The sequence below is a fragment of the Ictidomys tridecemlineatus genome, chromosome 13 (genome assembly GCF_052094955.1).
Source record: "Ictidomys tridecemlineatus isolate mIctTri1 chromosome 13, mIctTri1.hap1, whole genome shotgun sequence".
Taxonomy (NCBI): Eukaryota; Metazoa; Chordata; class Mammalia; order Rodentia; family Sciuridae; genus Ictidomys; species Ictidomys tridecemlineatus.
In genome coordinates, this window is record NC_135489.1 from 12,821,652 (window position 1) to 12,842,116 (window position 20,465).

The 20,465-nt window shown below is 45.9% G+C and overlaps 2 protein-coding genes across 8 annotated transcripts in view; one reads left to right on the top strand and one right to left on the bottom strand.

Moving 5' to 3' along the window:
* The window catches only part of Bcl2 (BCL2 apoptosis regulator), a 164,463-nt gene that overhangs the window by 103,119 nt on the left and 40,879 nt on the right, over window positions 1-20,465 (top strand). The gene's annotated exons all lie outside the window — the stretch shown is intronic.
* LOC120885357 (uncharacterized) overlaps window positions 1-20,465 on the bottom strand; it is a 161,391-nt gene that overhangs the window by 9,637 nt on the left and 131,289 nt on the right. For 6 of the 7 annotated variants that reach the window (XR_013429502.1, XR_013429497.1, XR_013429496.1 and 3 more), the window contains 3 exons: window positions 11,158-11,239; window positions 8,084-8,202; window positions 7,608-7,792 (listed from right to left, as the gene is read on the bottom strand). Coding sequence is in view for 1 of the 7 variants with exons in the window: in XM_078029917.1 (XP_077886043.1) it covers window positions 11,185-11,239 (55 nt within the window). In the remaining 6 variants the exon portion in view is untranslated. Of the gene's footprint in view, window positions 1-425; window positions 6,293-7,607; window positions 7,793-8,083; window positions 8,203-11,157; window positions 11,240-20,465 lie in introns of those variants that run through there. The other variant, XR_013429500.1, reaches the window with a different exon arrangement.

Genomic DNA, 20,465 nt, shown 5'->3' on the forward strand with positions numbered 1-20,465 from the left:
CCCGAGTTAACTAAACATATTAACTGCGTGCGGTGTTCAGCTCTCATTAATTTTCCATAGACTCCCTGGGCTTTGATCTTTTCATTTCAAAGCCAAAAAGACCATAGAGAGGGAGAACCACCTCGCGGAGTGCCCTCCTCCAGCGCGGGTGGTTCGGCCTGAAAGATGCCTGTCAATCAGGAAGCCAGTTGGAGTAAGCAAGCAATTAAATAACACAACCAAACTTTCCCCGTCCTCTTCTATCAATATTTAATTAGTATTGACTCTTCGCTTGGCTAAATCTCATTTCAGAACCTGCACAAATGAACTTTTTCTGTGAGGGAACCTCTTAAAGTATACATTTGAAATATCCTTAAGCCTAAGAGAATCGTTTTTAAACAAGTTATGCATGGACTTCCTCTGACTCTGACATATTTCTTGAGTGATTTTCCTGAAAGATTCTTTGGTTCACTGAACACAAAAAACAAGCCATGTACCAGGCTTGATAGAGGTTGCAGGGACTGAGCAGTGTGGCATTTGTTCTAAGGAGCTCAGATCTACCAGAGGAAATAAAGCATTTTAACTAGTACCACAGGGTAACATAGAAAATTGTCCAGGGCTGTCGTTTTAATGCTGATTACTACATACCTCAAAGCTGGTTAAATTATAGTTTTATTGAACGTTAATGAACTCTTACTCCCCTCCTGCACAGAATTTTAAAAACCCTTTGCTTTCTCTGGGTTATAATTACGGTGACCACATTTTCCATACCAAAAATTAAGACACATGGTCTGACAAAGGATTCTTGTGCCACTGCTAGGTGTGAGACCACCCATAGTTACATTTTTTTTTAAAAGCAGGCATTTTTCAGCAGGCCCTATAAAAAAAAATAGAGATTCATTAAATGGGCATGTTTTTAGGCTTTTCATTAAAAGTCTATAATGCAAACAGTATTTTATTTTGTATCTGAATCAACATGTTATATCCTAAAGCCCTATTTTACAGCCTCCAGGTATGTGTTAGCCTATTCATAAAAACACACTGCTGCATGGAGTCATAATACCCACCATTATCCAGGTGGAATGAAAAGGTCCCAAGTGGTCTGCTCCAGGTCTTTAATTTTCCTTTTGAAGATAAAGCTCCTTATTTCACTTTCAAGGTTCAAGGTTTTTGAACCTTGCAAATGGTTGCCATTGAGGCGTGCCAGATGGGAGCAATTGCGAGCCGTTGTTCTTGAAAAGAGGGGGACGGGTGGCTTTTCCTTCTGTTTTTCTCCCCCTCCTCTCATCTGTGGTTTCCACACGTGTAATTGTTCAGTCCATCAAGGCCGTAGGGATGGAGACTGGCCAGGGCTGCTATATTCCAGGCAGGGGCTCTTGAACTAGGGGGACCTTTGGGGTAAAATAATCTGTGCTGGTAATTCCCGACGATGAAACCGAGGCCACCAGGCCCGCCGGTGGGACAGCCAGCTCTAGATCCCCCGTCTTCTGACTCACATAGGTTTCTGTTCCCAAGCCAGAGTCATTCGGAGCCACTCTGGTCTGTTCCCAATCACTCTGATGTTTGGGGTAGCTCCTCAATAGGATTGTGTTATTCTAGAATAATGGAGTCAATGTATGGCTCAGCGGACTATCGTGGAAAACAAGTTGAAAAGCCTGGAGACTCTTGTTCCAGGTGACTTCAAAGGCACCAGGGCTTCCCCAGGATGACCCAGCTGGCCCGAAGTTGAGTACAAGGAAAGTGTTATGTGCTGTGCTTCCTACTCTCCTGGGGATCACTGGCCTCCTGCGGATCCAGCAGCAGTGGGACCAGACTTTTCCCATCCGTTGCTTTAATTGAGTTTGTAGTACATTGTTGAGCTGTGTCTCTTTTTAATAGGTGGCTTTGATAAATTATTTTGTAAGGTGGCTGCATTATAGGTTGCTTATCTGAATGTTCTTTTGAAATGTCTCTCTACCACTGAAGACATACCAGATGTTTCACCCAGTGGCCTTCGAATTCAGCCTCATTTCACTGTAACTTCCCATTCACTTGTTCATTTATTGCCTATTTATTGAGAAACTCCTATATGGCAGTCACTTCTCTGAGTGCTAAAGATACCACAATGAGCACAGAGAAAAAGTCCCCCACCCTTTGATGGCTCACATGCCATCAGGTAGTATTGACAAATGGGCCAAAAAATTAAAAGGTAAAATTCTTAGCTCGCCATAAAGGTGGACTACCATGAAGCAGAAGGCCAAAGGAAAAGGGACTCACATTTATTGAATGTGACTCTGACATAGGCTCTGTTGGATTTATCTCATTGAATCATCTCAACAACCCTTTGAAAGATGAATATGGTTATCTCTAATTTTTTAAAACGATAAGGAACCAAAGTTTAAAAATATAGTGTATCTTGCTCGAGTTTGTACAAGTAAGGAAATCAGTCTACAGAGATCTTTTTAATACCATACTAGATGTGACTGTATCATTTTATTTGCTGTATGGACCACCATATGATCATGAAAAGTTGGTGGAAGAACCTTAAGGCACATCTAAGTTTTTTGCCAAAAGATAATAATATACCTCAAGAAATTTCATGTCATTTTGGGGATGAATGGATGAAGAAAATATGACACATATGTACAATGGAGTATTCAACCTTAAAAAAAAAAGAAGGAAATCTTCGATATGCAACAACATGATGAAAACTTGAGGACATTATGCAAAATGAAATAAGCCAGTCCTAAGACAGACACTGTATGATCCCACTTATGTGGGTTATCTCTAACAGTTATTTACACTCTTAAAAGTGTAAATAGAATGATTTTTTATAGGGGGAATGGGAACTTAATATTCGTTGGTTCCAGGTATATAGGATGAATAACTTCAAGAGATCAGTAGAACCACATTGTGCCTACAATGAAGAGTATTGTATTGTGCACTTCGAAGTTTAAAAGAATATATCTCATGTTAATTTCTCTCGTCACACACACAAAAGTGACATTTCTTTGGACATGTTTGAAACATCATTTTGAAGTGTAATCTAGTCCAGGTCTCCCTTACCACTTATCTAGATTTATCTAAGTTCTGAATAGCAGCAACCACTGTAGTGCACTCCAGTTTCATAACAAGCATCTCCCATAGAATACCTCACCCCAGATTGGCTATTTGATGACCACAATAGCATGTGCTTCTCAGATAACGTACGACCTTTTGTTTGGCTCAGAAGTTAGTGGTTGACTTTATTAAAAATAGGTGGTTAATGGTTGAGTATGACCTTCATCACAGGGCACTTGAGTATTTGGGAGTTTTTCTCTTCACATCATGAAAATATAGTTGCAGAATCCATCACCCTTGTTTCTTCAAAATTCATTAAGAATATCAGAGATAGTTCCCCCTGTTTTTGTTTCTGGAATCAGTTACGCAGGAGATGTATAGAATCTGCCAGTGCTTGGGGCCTCAAACCCTTGTGCATGTCTAGAACACCAACAGTAGACGGGGGCCGTGTTTGGTGAGAGAGAGAGGCTTGCTGAGTCTGGATGCCAGGCCAGATGGAGGGAGAAGGCCTTGCTGGCTTAGGTCCCCACCACATTAGTGCTGATGTAACAGTGAGTGCTACAGCTGTGACGTCACACGGTGATGTCATTTCAAGAGCACAGTAGCCATCGGCACATCCCAGAGCCTCGCTCGCTGGGTGAGGGGTACCAGGAGCTGCGTGTGCACCTCAGTCATCCTCCTACTCTCTTTGTCATCTCTTGAGTTTGGGATTTTTGCAGAAGAGTTATATGAATCATGCTTTGCAATTGACCTTATCACTCCATTGCTCCCCATTACCCTTAGGATAAAGTCCAGGCTTCTCAGTCTGACTTCCAGAGTCTCACAGGGCCTGATCCACCACACTTCTCATGTCTCTCACCCTTGGGCCACTTGCCCATGGCTCACGGGCCACTGGGGCTGAAATCCCAAGAAACACATCAGCTTGCTCCCTCCTTGGGGCCTTTTGGGACCGTGAGCTCTGCCTGCATTGCATTCCCCACCAGGCCCCAGGGCTGGCTCCTACTTGCCTTTCAACTCAGCTTAGATATCACTTCCTCAGAGAGGCTTCTCTGACCACCCGTTATGCTCTGGGCATTTTCCTATCACACAGTTACTGCTTGGCTTCCTTATTCTTTCAGCTCCAAGAACTCAGGGATCATGCCAGACACGGTTTCCACACTGCCCCAGCACCTAGGCAAGGCAAGCACCGAGCACATGGTAATGTTGAATGAATAGCATCAACTCCAATGGGGAAAACAGCCACTCAAATACAGGCAAAGGAAATGCAACTTTTATAGGTCATTTTTAAATAATGCTAAAGAGATGAAGTCCAGGCCAGTTTTTTCTTTTTTATAAACTTTGGGCTACTTCTGATTGGTCAGCAATTAATTAATCACACACAACAACCTATCCTAAGGAGATCACAGTGCTCAGCTCCGATGCACCAGCCTATGGTCTTTCTGGCACTGAGTTCTCAGTCTCCACTGAATGCATCAGAAACCTTTAGGGCTTATCCTCAACTCCAGGGCCCGCTTTGCTTCTTCAGTATGCAGCTGCTCATGCACAACATCTACAGTGAAGGGCTTCACCAAAAACCCACCTCAGAAACTGAAATAGAGTTGGATAGATGTTGCACACACACAAGAAGCACTTTTCATTTGAGTAGGTTAGTGACACCATTGAATACAGATGACCTGTGCTTGAATATACTGAAACTTCACAAAAAAAATTTTCTGGCTAGAAAATGGAATTAATTCAGTCAAAGCTTTGTCATAGACAGATGAAGGGAATTTATAGTTATTAAAATAAAGACTCCCCAGAGTGGTTTCACTTGCTTGGGCAGCCCCATGGTGTCTAAGGCTGGGACCATCTCCTGGGGCCTGGCCTTCAGACAGGAAAAGGGGAGAGTCCCTTCTCCCTTACAGGGCAGGGGCCAGTGGTGATGGTGTTCTTGCTCTCTGCAAGCGAGGTGTGGGCTCTGGTTAGTGCTGACTTAAATCTCATAGCACTGTTAGTACCCAAGTTTTGATACATTATGGAATGGACTTCTCTACTGGGGGATTGGACTTAATTAATTTGGGGGGAAGATTGTAGTTTGAGTTTCAATAAAACTTTAGGAAAGATGCTGTTAAAAAATAAGCAAGAGGGGGCTGGAGTTGTGGCTCAGTGGTGGAGCACTTGCCTAGCAGGTGTGAGGCACTGGGTTCGATCCTCAGTGCCACATAAAAATAAATACATAAAGGTATTGTGTCTATTTACAACTAAAAAATATTTTTTAAAAAGAGGTTGCTTAGCAACTCATAAAAAAATACAGGTTTGCATTCTAAACTAATTGTTTACTCTAATCGCAATGATGTAACTGCTAATTTGGAAATTAAGGGTGGATTTAACAGTCTTATATTGGATTCTTTTTAGGGGGAGATGATGGGAAATAGCTCTTTTTCACATTCTTTATCCTGGGAGAGGGTGTCTGTTCCTTTGCTCAGTTTGATAGTAAGAGTGAAGTGAAGCATAAGAAATTTTTGGTGGTGAGGTCAGGGCTGAGTAAGGTGGCAAATCCCATACAATGAATTACAGTTAGCTAGAAGAGCGAGGCATTCCGGTTAATTCAACATTTAATCTAGAGATATTCAATAGGCCCCTTCTCTACGACGATTTTTATAGAATCCAAATGACCTTGACTCTGAAACTACACGGAACCCATGCTTATTATCTTTTCACTGATCCTGAAGGTTTTGAGATCTCACCAAGCCCAGGGGCATCAGGGAGAACATCAGTGATCTCGGAAATGACAGTTGGTAGGGATGGGGTCTGATAACAGGCCTCCAGGCCGCCCTCCCGGCTTCTGCTGATGAAAGCGGCTCTCTGCTGGAGGTGCTGGTGGGGTGGGCACCCCGTCTTCCTTCCCAGGCATCATCAGGCAATCCACGAGGCCGCGCAAGCACAGAGACTAACAGGAGGTGATGTGTGGAGCAGGCAGGGCTGAGCCGGACACGCGGAGAGGAGTTCAGTAAACAGGAGTCACTTTATCTGTTTATCTGTGATCGGTTGGTTGCCTTGGACTTGTGGGAGTGGGGGCTTCCCACACGGCCCTGGGCCCCTCAGCTGAGGAATCTGATATCCCTCCCCTAGGACAAGCGGAAACTTTCTGACCTTCAGCATTGTTTACATTTTTAAACTGAACATCTAGAGAGGATAACTGCAAGGAACTACTTCATTAAGGGTAGACGTCGAAGGGAGAATCTATAAATTGGTCATCATGACTTCAGATGAGACCTTCTTCTCCGGAACAAATCTGGAAGGACAGAGTTAAGAGAAGCAAGTATTAAAAAGTCTAGTTTTTTTTCCCCTCTATTTTTCCATATATTGTTATATGGAAAATATAACAGGACAGTTTGACCTTAATTTCGAAAATGCTAAGTCCACATATCTTAAACTCAGTAATTTCACATCCATTCCAGCATTATTAATTTGGTTTTTTGTAACAAAAATAAAATAAGCCAGGCACAGTGGCACATGTCTATAATCCCAGCAGCTCAGGAAGCTGAGGCAGGAGGATCGAGGGTTCAAAGCCAGCCGCAGCAACTTAGCAAGGCCCTAAACAACTTAGCAAAAATCCTGTCTCAAGATAAAAAATAAAAAGGGTTGGGGAATGTTGCTCAGTGGTTAAGTGCCTCTGGGTTCAGTCCCTGGTTAAAAAAAAAAAAAAGGAAAAAAAGAAATGTCTCTATGGGAGATTAGTTAAATTGGTAAATTGATATTATGAAATAAAATGCAGTTATTGGATTGGAAAATGTGATATATACATATCTCACATATATCACCTTTCTTTGGAGTTTTTTTTCCTTGCTGTTTCATATATAAACTTACATAGAAGGTGCCCTGCCCTATTTTAGAGTGAAAAAATTAAAGTCTATGTGGATTATATGATTTCAGTGGTGAGAAAAAAAAATCATAAACATATATGTACATATATGTGAGTAAGATTTTCTGGAAAGATATGTAATATGCTGTTTAATATAATTTAATTATGAGTCATAAATTAAAACTAATAATTATTACAAATGAATAAGGTTATCTAAACACTGCTTCTAGAATGGGCATGAGTAAATCCTTCAAGTTTGCCCTCTCCTGTGTGTTGAGTGTCTCCTAGGTTACATTCTATTTGCTTTTTCAACTATACAACTAAACTTCAATCCAGCTTAAGACTGTTCATAATTCCCAAATTGAAGCTGCCCTATTTCTCTAACATTGTTGGAGACAGTGGCGATCGCACCAGTCGTACTTATCCAACCCCCAATATGCTCTAAACGCATAAGTTTTCTGTAAACCTCACAAAATCCTGAAGGATGCTGAGGAAACAGCGGCTCCACCACTTTCAGGAACTTGCCAGAGTCATGCAACCAGGAAGGTTTGGAGCTCGAGTTTAAACTGGGATCTAACTCCAGAGACAGACCATTTCCATTCGTCATTCTGTCTGAGATGTGGAGCTCGTGAGCCTGAAGTTGCTTTGCAGTTAAAACAGATAATTTCAAAAAAAAGAAGATACAACAGGAAACATACTTTGGATCGTTTGCTATTATTACTGCTTTCTAGCATTTTCCACTCACCATTGCTATTAATTATTCTGTGCTTCACGTTTCTCTGAACCTTGATCATATCCTCACGAAGCTCTATGGAACCTTCTCGAGCCGGTCGGATTCTGCTGACATTTCCATGGTGTGAACGCCAACTCTATTGGCAGGGCCAAGTGGAGCATGCCATCTAAAAACTGCCCCAGCTTTCAGGGTTGGACCTGATTCAGATGAGAACGCCATACTATGGTTTGTTTTCATGAGATAAAGAACAAAGAAAAATTTAAAAAGCAAGATCTGCTTTTGAAAACATTCAAGTAATGTAAGTTTTATTAGTTGCACTAATTCTAGCCTTGGCCTGGTTTTGATTGAAAGATTCCCATGCTCCCACTGGGTGCCTACACCAAGGATGGTCACGCAGCAGCTCAGCACCAATAACAGGAGGGCCCTGCTGCACTCCCACCTCCTGCTGTGACCACGTCCAACATCCACCCTTTCATTCAGCTACTTACTGAGACATCGTCTCTATCTGAAGTTGCTCCTGGTGTTGTCAACCCAGTAGGAGAAACCGGGTGGGCACAGGTAGCATGGCATCCAACCCCGTTTTAGGAAAGGCTTTTTAGAGGGAGTCCTGAAAGGGAAATGATAGAGGCGTTTTGTTATGGAGGAAGGGAGGACAGTGTGTGCAGAAGCCAGAAGCATAGAACACAGGGCCTCAGTCTAGCTGCATCGAGGCTCTGGCTCTCTGACCTGACCTTCTGCATGAGGGTGTGGACTGCAGCTGAGGAGCTTGTCCTTGTCACTGGCTCATCATATCAACAGCACTGGGGAACCAGAACATTCCTAAAATAAATGGCTTTGATTCTGAACATTCCCCCAGCACCATTAATGACACTGCGGGGATTCGTGATTCTGTTTTATATTACCTGCCCCATCTTCCTAAATTCAGACTGGCCAATGACACGCTTGGGCAAGATGAAAATGTAGACACCCATGGCCAGTGAAATGATCGCTATTAAAAAGGACAGTTGGCATAATATCCTTTCTGCAAAAACAGGGAGATGCTTAGGGCTGAAGTTTCTGTTTTCGGTAATGAAGAGGGATATTCAGACGGGAGAACAAAAGACAGAAGGGCTAAGCATTGGCTATTTTTATATGTCACTGACAGAAACCCCAAATGACAACTCTTCCTTCGTTCCTCTTTATGCGTCCTACATCATTCTGCTACATCTATGGTTCTTTTAGCTGCTGACAGTGTATAAATTTAGTTTTCCAGTTTTTATGGACTGTGGTCTGGGAATCCTATGTGTCCCGCTTCTAGTCAAGGGAACCTTTCTTTGGAGGTTTTTTTTTCCCTTCCTTGCTGTTTCATGCCTATGAAAACTGAAAAGATAAAGACCAAATTTGGGGATCCTCATGTGCCAAAGCACATATCAGTCTGAAAAAGAACAACAGCTCACTGCTCTTTGGAAAGTAAAATAACAGGTCTGTTCGAAGTCAGCCACAAATGGAATTGTAGCAAAAGGATGAAAAATTTGTATATGGTTAATATTCAAGAAGAATGGTCTACCATATATAAAATGAATTTAGCTCAAATAAAAAGAGCTACTCTTCCCATTGTTAGCACACTTCCATGTAGTTATAAATTAAAGGCAACAGTAATACCCATAGATTCAACAGCTAGTTGAAAACCGAGAATCCTATAGTAAATATGAAGCGGTGGAGGGTACATTAGTCACATGTGTATAATAAAGACAATAAATCTACATAAGTATAGCTATGATGAAATGTGTATAAAGCACTTTGAACTCCACAGAAGTAAGCAAAGTATAAATAGATAGCATGCTCAGGCACAGAGAAAATCAAGAGCTATTTTAGCACTTGGGCTAGTGATAATTTATTGTCCAGGCTTTCCAGTTGAGTCAGTGTTTATATGGTGCTGTAGATTAACGGAGACAAAAATAGTCTGTGCACATCACAGTCTTGGATAGATCACTGAGCAATCAGCAGAAACTGCATTAAACAACCACTCCCTTATGAGCACAGGATTTATAATATTTAAAATATTCATCCTAAGCATCCAAGCTGTTTTGACAATTTTGCCTCTTAATCAATATGCTTCAGAGGGAGGTGGTGCGGCCTAGGGAATGGAAAAAGCACAGTGGTTGACATTCCGAATTCAAGGCCTGGATTGCTTGAGTTCTGATTCCAGCTCTGTCTTACTAGCTGGTTTGTTCTTGAGCAAGTTACTTAACCTCTCTGTGCCTTGTTTTTCTCAACAGTAAATAGGCTGATGATGGCACCTACCGAGCAGAGTTGATGAGAAACTGAAATGAGTTAATGGAATAAAGCATTTAGAGTGCTACCAGATGCAGAATGAGTGTTTACTAGCTGGACTTGGCCACCAACCAGGGATGTGACTTTAGATAGGTTACCTAACCCCCACCTTTTTTTTTCTGGCACCAGGGATTAAACCCAGGGATGCTTAACCACTGAGCCCCAGCCCCAGCCCTTTTGATTATTTATTTGGAGACGAAAGTCTCACTAAATTGCTGGGGCTGGCTTTGAACTTGCAATCTTCCTGCCTCCGTCTCCCAAGTTGCTGGGATGACAGGCGTGCACCATTGAGCCCGGCAGGCGACCTACTTAACCTTCTTGATCTTTGGTTTCTTGTTTGTAAAATGCCAAGGATAATAAACACTGTCCGATGAGACACCGGGAGGGAAGCAGGTCACCCAAAGCAGGTGCTGGAGAAGGCTTTCTCCTGTGCGTCTTCCCTCAGCACGTCCCCTTCCCCCTGGGGGAAGTTTGAGGTGTCCCACTCTGTTCCCACCCGGCTTAGCTTTGCCAGTCCCTTATGACATTACATACTGTCAGAAACTTGAACCCAATCTATGTGACGTTAAGACCTGTCCTTCAGATCCTGTCACTAGGCTGCTCTTCCTTAGCAACACCTCGTCTAGAAAGTCTTCAAGATCGACTCCCCGCTCCTGGCTCATCCTTTTATCTGTTTGGGCTCTTGGGTATCTGTGACATTGGATATGTTTGACCGTGTCATAGAGATGTTGTCCCCCCAACCTCGGCCTGTGTTCTTGGACAGTAAGAATCTCCTGAAGCTCTTTCTGGTTCACCTTCCTCCCTGGCTGCAGTCTGCATGGCCACTGGAGTCAACTGGTCACAAGTGACACAGACTCCAAGGCTGGCCACATAGCTAAGCCACATGCAGGCACTCAGACTTGTGAAACTCCAGTTGTATCTGACTCTACAGTCTTCGTTCAAGAAGGATAGAAGTTCAAAAAGAAGCCATGGGAAACTTTCAGCAATTCTGTGGCGGGCAGGGGGTGGGTGGGGGTCACCAGGGGAAGATGAAGGCCAGGAGCCCCCAGAGGATGGCGATATTTGCTGAATTCCCTGCAGACTGGGGTCTGAACTCCCTCCAGGCAGGCTCGAAGACCTGATTTGTCCACTGCACAAAAGACAGCTTCATCTCTTAGGAGCTGACTCCCAGTAAACATTCACTGCACAGGTGTCAAACCACAGTGCCATTTGTAATGACAGAAGTGGAGACTGGACTGTGTGCACTTACCTGCCAGGGTCACTTTCTTTTGGCAGGTTAAGTGTTCTGGAAATCCAAACATGCTTCAGAGCTACCTAGGGGAGCATAGGATCTGAACAAAAGAAGTTAGGAGAGCAGTTGGTGACACATGCCACATGTCCAGACGATGCCACACATGTACCCCTAAGACTGCCCCAGTGAGGTGGCCAAGGCCAGTGTGGGCCTGCCCAGCTCACTGGCCAACAGCTGGTATGTGTCCTGATTGGCATGGCCGTCCCTATCTGCATTCATTCAAGTTGCAATCACACATTGCAGGAGGAGGATCCACTCTGTTTCTTTAAGGCAACTTTTTCTTTTCTTCACTGACTGTTACATACCACGCCTGTGTGGTCCTGGAGATGGCAGTATTTGAGGGGGCAGAGCCCCAGGGCAGGCTGCGCTCATGGTGGAATGGAGTGCTGGTGTTCTGCAGTGAGCTGCCTTCAAAAGAAGCCCAAAATAGGGCGATAAGAGAGGAGCACAGTTATTCCTGCTAAAATAAATGGCACTGTCTAATGTACACAGAGACAGGGGAAGGAGAGCACAGGCTTCTCCCGGGCAAGTGTTGACGGCAGGCCTGCAAAGGCCTGTATGCTGTTCTCTGCACAATTTGTTCAACCCCCACCCATGCTTACAGCGATGTCATGATTTCCCTTTGTTCTGAACTTCTGCCACATGCAAAGTGATCCAAATGCCACCCTTGTTTTCAGCCACCTCTTTCGGGTTTGGTTTACTTCTTGGTGTCTTTGAAACTTCTCTCACTTAGAAGTCACTTCAGCCCTGAGAAGTGCCCACAGGCACGGCAGAGTTGGTGGTCAGCATGGGGCCCCATCTGCAGCTGTCTCTCAAGGGGAACAGCTGTCCTGATCCCAGGGAGCAGGCGAGGCCTGTGTCCCTAATCAGCTCTGTGCCCCCCTTGTCCTCTTTGCAGTAATAGCTCAGCTAATGGGCAGTGTGCTGGGATCTAGGGTGCACCCTCCACCCCAGCTCCTGCAGGAGGTCTATGTCCTCACCTGGGATGATTAGGAGTGGACACAATACCTTTTCCCTTTCTCTTCCTTGCTCCTGGCCCACAGCCAAGGGTAGGGGGTTCATTCCTGCCCTCTCTGGTGGCTTGCCCTCGGGAGTACCCTAACCCCTTCTGCACTTATTCACCAGCTAATCTTGCTCCTGTGGAAAGCTCTGGGTCATTGCCCTAGCAGTATCCTAGCATTTCCTTGTCTGTGGATCTAGGCCCACACACAGCAGCATGGATTTGCTCATTATGCATCAATAGAGGTTCAGTGGTGACCTATGCGTGCCAGGTGCTGTGCTGAGTGCTCCAGGCAATTCCGTGAATTCAAACATTTGCAGAAGCCTTCAGATACTTTCGGAAGCCTGTTTCCAGCCTGCTTTCCCCTGATAGTAGTTATCGTCTGTATTTCATGAGGAATCCTTTTTGGAACGAGTGGTTCTAGTCTTTGGGTAAATGCCCCAGGTAGGGACATGAGGTTGTATTATGGTCTGCAATATTTTTCATAAGAGATTGGTGCAAAGCAGAGCTCAATGCAAAATATTCTGTCCTTTTCAGGGTGTGAGTGTTTTGTGTGTGTAATAAACCTGAGGAGCTGGTTCACAGAAGGAGCCAATGAAGCCAATTTTATAGTCTAGTTTATGGCATGGATCTCACTGGGGGAATGGTGTTTGCACAGCCACTCCTTGTAGGAGGCTGTTCTGGGCACAGAGCAGCTGTGGTAGCTGCTCTCCTTCCTGTCGCCCACCCATGGATGTCCCTTGATCCCAAAGGAGCATAATATATTTTCCCAGAATCCCTTAAGAGGCCAGTTACAGATGCATCGAGCCCATTGGATGTTGGGATCCCCGCTCTCTGGGGCGGTAGCTAGGTGTTCTCTCAGCGTGCAGCTGATGTACTGGGCTGATGTAGGCATTATGTGAGGCTGCGTTGTGTGCCCTGTTTACACCAGTGGACTGGTGGTCAGCACCTCTTTGACCTGGGCATGTCCAGATGACCTCCTGCTTCTGCTTCTGCAGGCTGTGGCTGACAGGTGTGTCTCCTGGCCTTGGAATTCGCACTGAAATCTTCACAGAGTGTTGAAAACGCCTGATATCCAGGCCACAGCCCAAACCGGTTTGCCACACTCCCTGGAGATGCGACCCAGAGCTTCCCAGGTGGTTTCTGTGTTGGCAAGATTCAGAGTAACTGCTCCAAGGGGAAAGAAAAAGGGTGAAGGCAAAGCAAGATAAGAGGGAAAGAATGGAGCCGGGAAGAAGAAGAAGAAACCAAAGGCTCCCGGGAGGCATGGTGCAGTGGGCTAGTGCCCAGAGCTCCCCAGAAAAAGGGTCACATCTTACCCAGCCCCTTCCCTGTGGACCTGAGTGCAAGGAATCCAAGGGGCACTGAAAGTGGGGGCCAGGCAGCAATCCTGTTGTCCGACCTGCGTGCGGCTGGCCTTCCCACCACATGCACACCTTCCCAGCCAGAGCCACGAAGCTTAATTCACTTGACCCTCTAAGCTTCTGGCTTCTCTTGGACAAAAGAGGATTGTCCTGCAGACTTGACAGAGTGGCAGTGAAGGTGGGCACCTGCCAGGTGTTCCGCAAATGGCAGCTTAATGAGCAGTAGAAGAAATCTGCATCTCTATTTCAAAACAAATGTTACCCACTCTTTCCATCAGTACTTTCTCTGCTGTCCTGAAAGGCAGTTCTGAAATGTTGGTTCAGGAGAGTTAAAAAACACAGAGGCCTGGACACATGGAAGGGCCAAGCATCAGGGCTTTCCCAAGATCCTCAGGTGATTCTGAGACACCTAGTACTTGAGACCCTTTCTACGGGAAGCCGCAGGGGCCAAATGGTGGTGGGACAGGAAGCTAAGAGAGCAGTTCCCTAACTGACAGGCTTCTCTGCACCTCTGATTTCTCTTTCTAATAACTTCAGTGGACTCGTCCCACCGCAGCCTGGCAAGGAGGGTTCTGTGAGGCAGGCTGGGGCCAGCAGCCACGCAGTGGGATAATTTTAGAGAGGTTCCACCTTTCATTTACAAGTCAAACTGAGACAAACTCTAAAACTGGCATCCTCCAAATTAGTAACCTAGCACCTCGCCAAAGAAGGCGAGGACGTTTGCATTTCAAACTGCAAAAAAACGACTTGATTGCCCCCCAACATCTTTTCATTTAGAGCCCTGATTAGCAGCTCTGGTGACACACAACACCTTCTCAGGGTTCCTATTTATTTTAAAGGCATGAAAAGCCCTGTGGATCACAATGAATCAAAGGGTCTGTGCATCGACACATTTCACTGGGCATCGTGAGAACGCTGGTCCACAGGAGGCCACAGGCCCCTCCGTGCATTGACTCCTCATTGTTCCTGATGTAACTATAATAGGAAAAAGGATGTGTCTGCCCTAGGCACAGCGACTGCAGGAGCCCTGCTCCCAAGGCCTGGACGCCGAGTCAAGGAACCCTGTCCCTAGGAGGGGCACTAGCAGTATCGATTAGAGACTCACCTACCAGACAATGTGGCCTCAGTGCACGGTCCCTACTGCTGCTCCCAGACTGACTTCTCACCAAGGACAGTCACTTAGCAGGCTGGCAGGGAATCGTTCTGTTGCCGTGGTGGGCCTGGGAAAGTGGAACGCCATGGAGACTAAGCCTGAGGGGGGGGTGGACAGCCCCTGCCCCCTCCTCCTCCTCTCTCCAGGGGGGATAAATGCTGCCCAGAGAGCCCCTGTCGAGCAAGGGAGCTGAAACCCTTTATTTTCCATGTCACAAAGCAGGCAGGGGATTCCTGCTGCAATTTTTGCTTAAGAACAGAAATTCCTAGCAACACCAAGGGCTTCTGCTTGGTCACAGGGTTTTAATCTCTCTCTTTGCTATTAGACCAAGGTGCTAGCATTTGATTCAGAAGAGCAACCATACTAGATGACACTTATCTTCACACAACGAAAGCTCATTTTTCATAATCTGTCTAAGGTTCATTAAATATCTGCTAGGGGTATTTAGTGGATTGAGACGGGAGAAGAGGGGAAAAGAAAGAAGAAAGGTCGCAGAAATGTAAGAGTTTTTTGAAAAATGTCAAGCATGGTGCTTAATTGATAGCACAGATTGCCACGTGCTTATTTGGCTGGGGACCCCGAATCTCTCGTGAATGAAACTATGTATATTAAACATCCATCACAACCCCATTACGACAGCTGTCAAAATGCAGAAATCTCTTCAAGTGAGAAAACAGAAAGCTGAATGAATGATCAGAAAAGGAGGATGCTTGCAACAGTAAGGAGGCCTGGCATCTACTGAGCACCCCCTACAAGCCGAGCTCAGTTCTAAGCACCCCAGAGTAGGCTGGTTTCACCTTTATGAGGGCCCCAGCCCAGGAGCTAGGCACTATAATTAGCCCGGCCTTAGAATCCAGGAAGGGCCACCCGCCCAGGGTCTCTTCACTCAAGGTGTATTTTTTTCCATGTCAGTGTCCACCCAAAGGCCACTATTATATTTGTCCCTTGCAGAGAGATACTCCCTCCCTAAGGTACAGGTGGGGCCTTCCCCTGGCCTCCCTCCACACCCATCATGAGGCTGTCTGGGAGCCATGGGATCAGGACCCCCAGAGTCCCCGTCTTTCGTGGCCTTCATGCAGCACAGGAGGAAGCCTGTGAAGGCTCAGTCACTTCCAAGGTCTGGAGGGCAGACCCGCGGGTCCAGAGGGGTCAGCGCTGCGTTTTTTGAAAGTTGGGGTGTCCTGTGGGTCTGAGAATCTGCCGTTGCTTCTAAACCCTGGCAACTTTCTCAAAGCCTGTTGCAAATTTCCTCGTCTCTGGTGCGTGCCTTGAGAACTCAGGTGCCCTTTCTTTTACCCCACCCACCAGCAACTCTGCTGGGCACCTGACCCACCCTCAGGAAGCATGGGACGTTGGGAGAACCATTCATTCCCACTTTCTTTCCGTGGCAGATCTTTGTGTATTAAGAGCAGGGAAGTAGGCAGAAACAGCCCCTGGCACCCATGCTGAGCTTCAGGAAGTCTGCTCAGAGGTTCCCAAGCAAGCTCAAGAATGGAAGCAGAGAACAAGCCAGAATACCTTTACCCTTTACCGCTTTAGTTTATGCTGATTTTAAAATTGTGCGTTGGTGCCTTTCCATTAATTTTAATTGAGTCAAGTCCCACGACTTTTGTGATCCCCAAATCCTCCATAAATTCCCTGCAACTGGTTCTTTCCCCCCTTGAATCCTTTCCCCTTCCCTGCCTGGGAACCTGCCCTTTAAATTTGACATGGCTGGGATTTTAATCGCTTCTCAAAGGCACAGTGACAATTTCACAACAAAGCAGGGAGGTTGGTTGGGGGGTGGGGGGGAGGAGGGAGTTTTGTTTTCTGCTCCGATTAAGAGAGCAACTGTTCTCTCTTTGTCCCCTGGGGCCAACTCTTGGCACCAGTCTGGGGAGACCTCGAACTTGGTGTTGCAACATCCATCAGACCCAGTGAGTCTGGGGCCCTCAAAGGTGAACTGCAGCTGTTTGGATAAAACCCTAAAATCTTGTTTGGGAGATTCTCGGCCCTGTTCTACAGTCACTCTTCCTGGCAGAGAAACCAGGAAGCTTTACTTTCCCAGGATCTCGGGCAGGTAATTGTTTTCCCAAACTGTATTTTAATCTGATGGAAATGGACATTCTTCGCTCTGAGAACCTTCGCCCACATCTATAAACCATTCGTATCCGCCTTGTGTCCCGGAGACTCCACGGCGGAACGTCCCGCCCTCCCCCAGACACATTTCCATCGCTGGTAATAATTTAGGGCCATTTTCATTTCTAAACAACAGTTATGAGCCTTTTAGTCTCTTGGCATCTTGGAGTGCTTTCCTGTTAGGCGGCTGGCCGTGTCCAGGTGGTGGGTGATCTTCTAAGGATGAGAATTGGCAAAATCCCTTACTCGGTGTCATTTCTAAACAAAGTAGCATAAACTGTGACTAGCTGGTAGTTTCTGCCATGACCAGCACTTGGGTGGCCCCTGGTCTTCAACTGATGATCCTGAGGCCTCTTGCTCAGGGAACTCGGCTCAAGACTGGAGCACCACAGGCCAGATCCTCTTCCCTAAGCTCCCACTGGGACTCAGGAAGTGGCTGATGACCAAATGCTCTTTGGAGGTGTATACGGCGTATATGGCTGCACGCACCCATGCCGGATGGCATCTACCACCATCTCTTCCTGGAGACAGGGATGCTGTTCTACAGGGCGAACACACCCCGCCCTCCCTCGTTAATACGGCGAATCTGTAAACAATTTGGATTCCCATTACCCTACCCCACCAGCCCCTCTGAAAGTCCTCCATCTCTTACTTCTTAGCTCTGGATTTCCCGATCACCACTAAAAAAACGTAAGAGCCAAAACATTTGAAGGGGAAAAGTCTTTAACTTGCCAAAATGTCTTTGTTACCCACCGACAGATTATTGACCTGTGTTATGCTGGGTTCCCGGCTCTGGACAAAGAGCCATCAACTTAAAAGCTGAGCAGATTCCAGTCCAAGGCAGTCCTCAGCCAATGCCAGGGGAGGGCGCTGTGGTTTAGACAGGACTTGAGTGTGTTCTCAGGGGTCCTGGGCTGGCAGCTTGGTCCCCACCATGGCATGGTGGGTGGTAGGACATTTAAGAGGTGATTGGTCCTGGGAGGGCGCTGCTCTTGCGGAATGAGCACTTTCTTACCAGAGGGTGTTGTAGAAAGAGCAGGACTGGCCTCTCCCTGGTTTCTGGCTTCCTGTCTTGCCCTGTGATCTCTCCCTCTTGGGTATTCTCCACCACCGTGATGCCATCAACCACAGCCCCTTATCAGAGGACAAACTGAAGGGGCCACCTGGTCTTGGACTTTCCGCTTCCAAACTGTAAGCTAAATAAATCTCTTTTCTTTATAAAGTTTCTTGCTTTGGGTATTTCATTACAGCCAAGAAAAGAAAGAGTAACACAGAAGGGTGTGAGGACATAGGGAGGGTGGCCCCCCAGGCCAGCATGGATTTGGCTACAGTTGGAAAGCTCAGGGTGGGTATTCAGAGAACTGCAATCAGACTCCAGTACATTATCACATAGGGGACTTGTCCCTTCCATCAGGTCTTGTTTCTTAAGTGTTCTTTGTGCTATTCTTCATTTTGTAGAAAGGCATGTGGTTGAATTACATAAGCATGCAAAGGTGTGACTGAGCATTTAACCCTTTCCCTGCTCTTAGGAAAGGCACGTTTGGTACATTGTGCCAGAGTGGCCCCAGCAATTGACTCAAGACTGAGTATTATTGCCCTTGCCTGCTTGCCCATATACCCACCACTCATTCACTCACCAACGCTTTTCATTGTTTCATTGACTCTGTCACCTGCTCACTCATCAATCAACAACCGTTTTCTGAACCAGCCTCTGGAGGCATTAGACGCTGTGCTGTGTGGACATCTCATCTTGAGCAGCACACAGAGGTTCTAGAACCCTGGTCCCAGATGCCTGACCTCCGATACTCCTGCCCAGTGAGTCCCTACAGAGCCAGAAAGTTGTGGAGAGAAAATGAAGCTCGCAGCTTCTCAGGCCAGATCTCAACACCCTAGATAATGCTGATGAGTCTGCAAATGACTCCATCTCAGGGATTCTCAGATACTCGTTTCCATCCTGCCACTGCTCCCCGTCTTAATAAAGTCCTAGCCTGTGGACCATGCAGAATGCTGACCAGGCACACTAATGGCTCATCTCCGGGAGCACACAGCCAAACAGTAACTGCACGAGATGAAGCTGAGGTCATTTCTTAGCTTTACCTTTGCTTGAAAAATGCCATCCCAGATGGTAATTTTCACCCATCTTCCCATCATCCCGAGTCAAATTTCATTTCATCATCTGAAGCCAACTCCCTAGAGCGCATACCCCGCCCCCCACCTCAGGTTGCAGCTGCCTTTACAGTGAAGTTATTCTGAGAGGTGTGAGCACCACCGAAAGCTTAAGATCACAGTCCACCAGTCCTGCGGGCTCCTGGGACTCTTAGAAGAAAAGTGTCTAAGTAGATCATGTCCTGAGTAGTCCTTGTAGCTTTGCTGTCTCAGGCGTGAGCTCCAAGTCTCCATGAGAACATTTTTGGACAACTGGAGTATGGGAGGAAGAGAGAGCAGGAGTCAGAAAACTTACACTTGAATCACTGCCGCCCTTCTGGGCTGATTGGCGGGGGCTACCTCTTGACTCTCCTGAGCCCCTGGTTTTCTTCTCGTACCTACTGTAAAAGAGTTAGCACCGATAGGCACCTTACGTGAACTTACTAGAGCCATTCACCTGGGATGCTCCAGCACAGATGTAGCAGTTGTTTACGCAGCTGAAGTCTCATCTGATTGATCTGGGGCACACCATGCTGGTCGTTAAATATTTTGAATATGACTTCTGAAAATAATATATGTGAAGGACTCTGCAGGCAGTCCCACACACTATGAGTTCATTGGACCATGGATGGCGCTCGGGTCGTCACCACTTAGAAGCCTAATTCAAATATGTTTTCTACATTTTTTTCATCAATTGACAAATGAACAGTCTTTACATTTTCCTGCATCATATGAGGCTCAACAAAGGAGAAATAGTGCAATGCTTAGGGTCAAACTTTCTTTTCCAATGTTGTTTCATGAGTGCCGATGATTTGGCTTCCTGAGATGCCAGGGAATGAACTGTGTCTGAACCTCGGAAAGTGACTAAAGGGCCAGCCACTCGTGGTGGCCTAAGGAAACAAGATGATATTTGAGGAAGGTGAATTTTGACAAAGTACGTTAGATTTCTGTGGAGGGTCAAGACAGAGAACCCTCAAGTTTGATTTGTGCTTCAGGTGAACTCTTAGGTGGAAATTGCAGACGATCCACCTCTGTAAAGGGGCATGCTCTATGGTTCTTATCAGAATCCCATGAAATTCAGTATTTTGGTGGAGATAACAGAGAGACGTGCTTGCATTGAAGGAGACCCAGAGAACCTCTTTAGACTGCTTATAATGGAAAATGAAATCCCCATTCTTCAGTTAGGTCTCAGGAAAGCAAAGTATGACTTGGTGTTTAACTGAACACGAGGCTATGAATTGCCAGGAAACCCATCCACATGCATCAGGAAAAAATAGCAGGAAATAAAAGCAAAAAACCAACCCCACATTCATGCCTGCACCCATCTGTGCATACGGATGTACCTGCTAGAAACTCTGAGTCCCAATTTTGTATCTCAGTGTGAATAATGATTTGGGTTTGTGGTCCTGGCTGCATTCCTCAGCTGCTCACCTGGAGAGTATGTAAATCTGGGTTCTATAATGAACCATGCCACAGACTGACATAT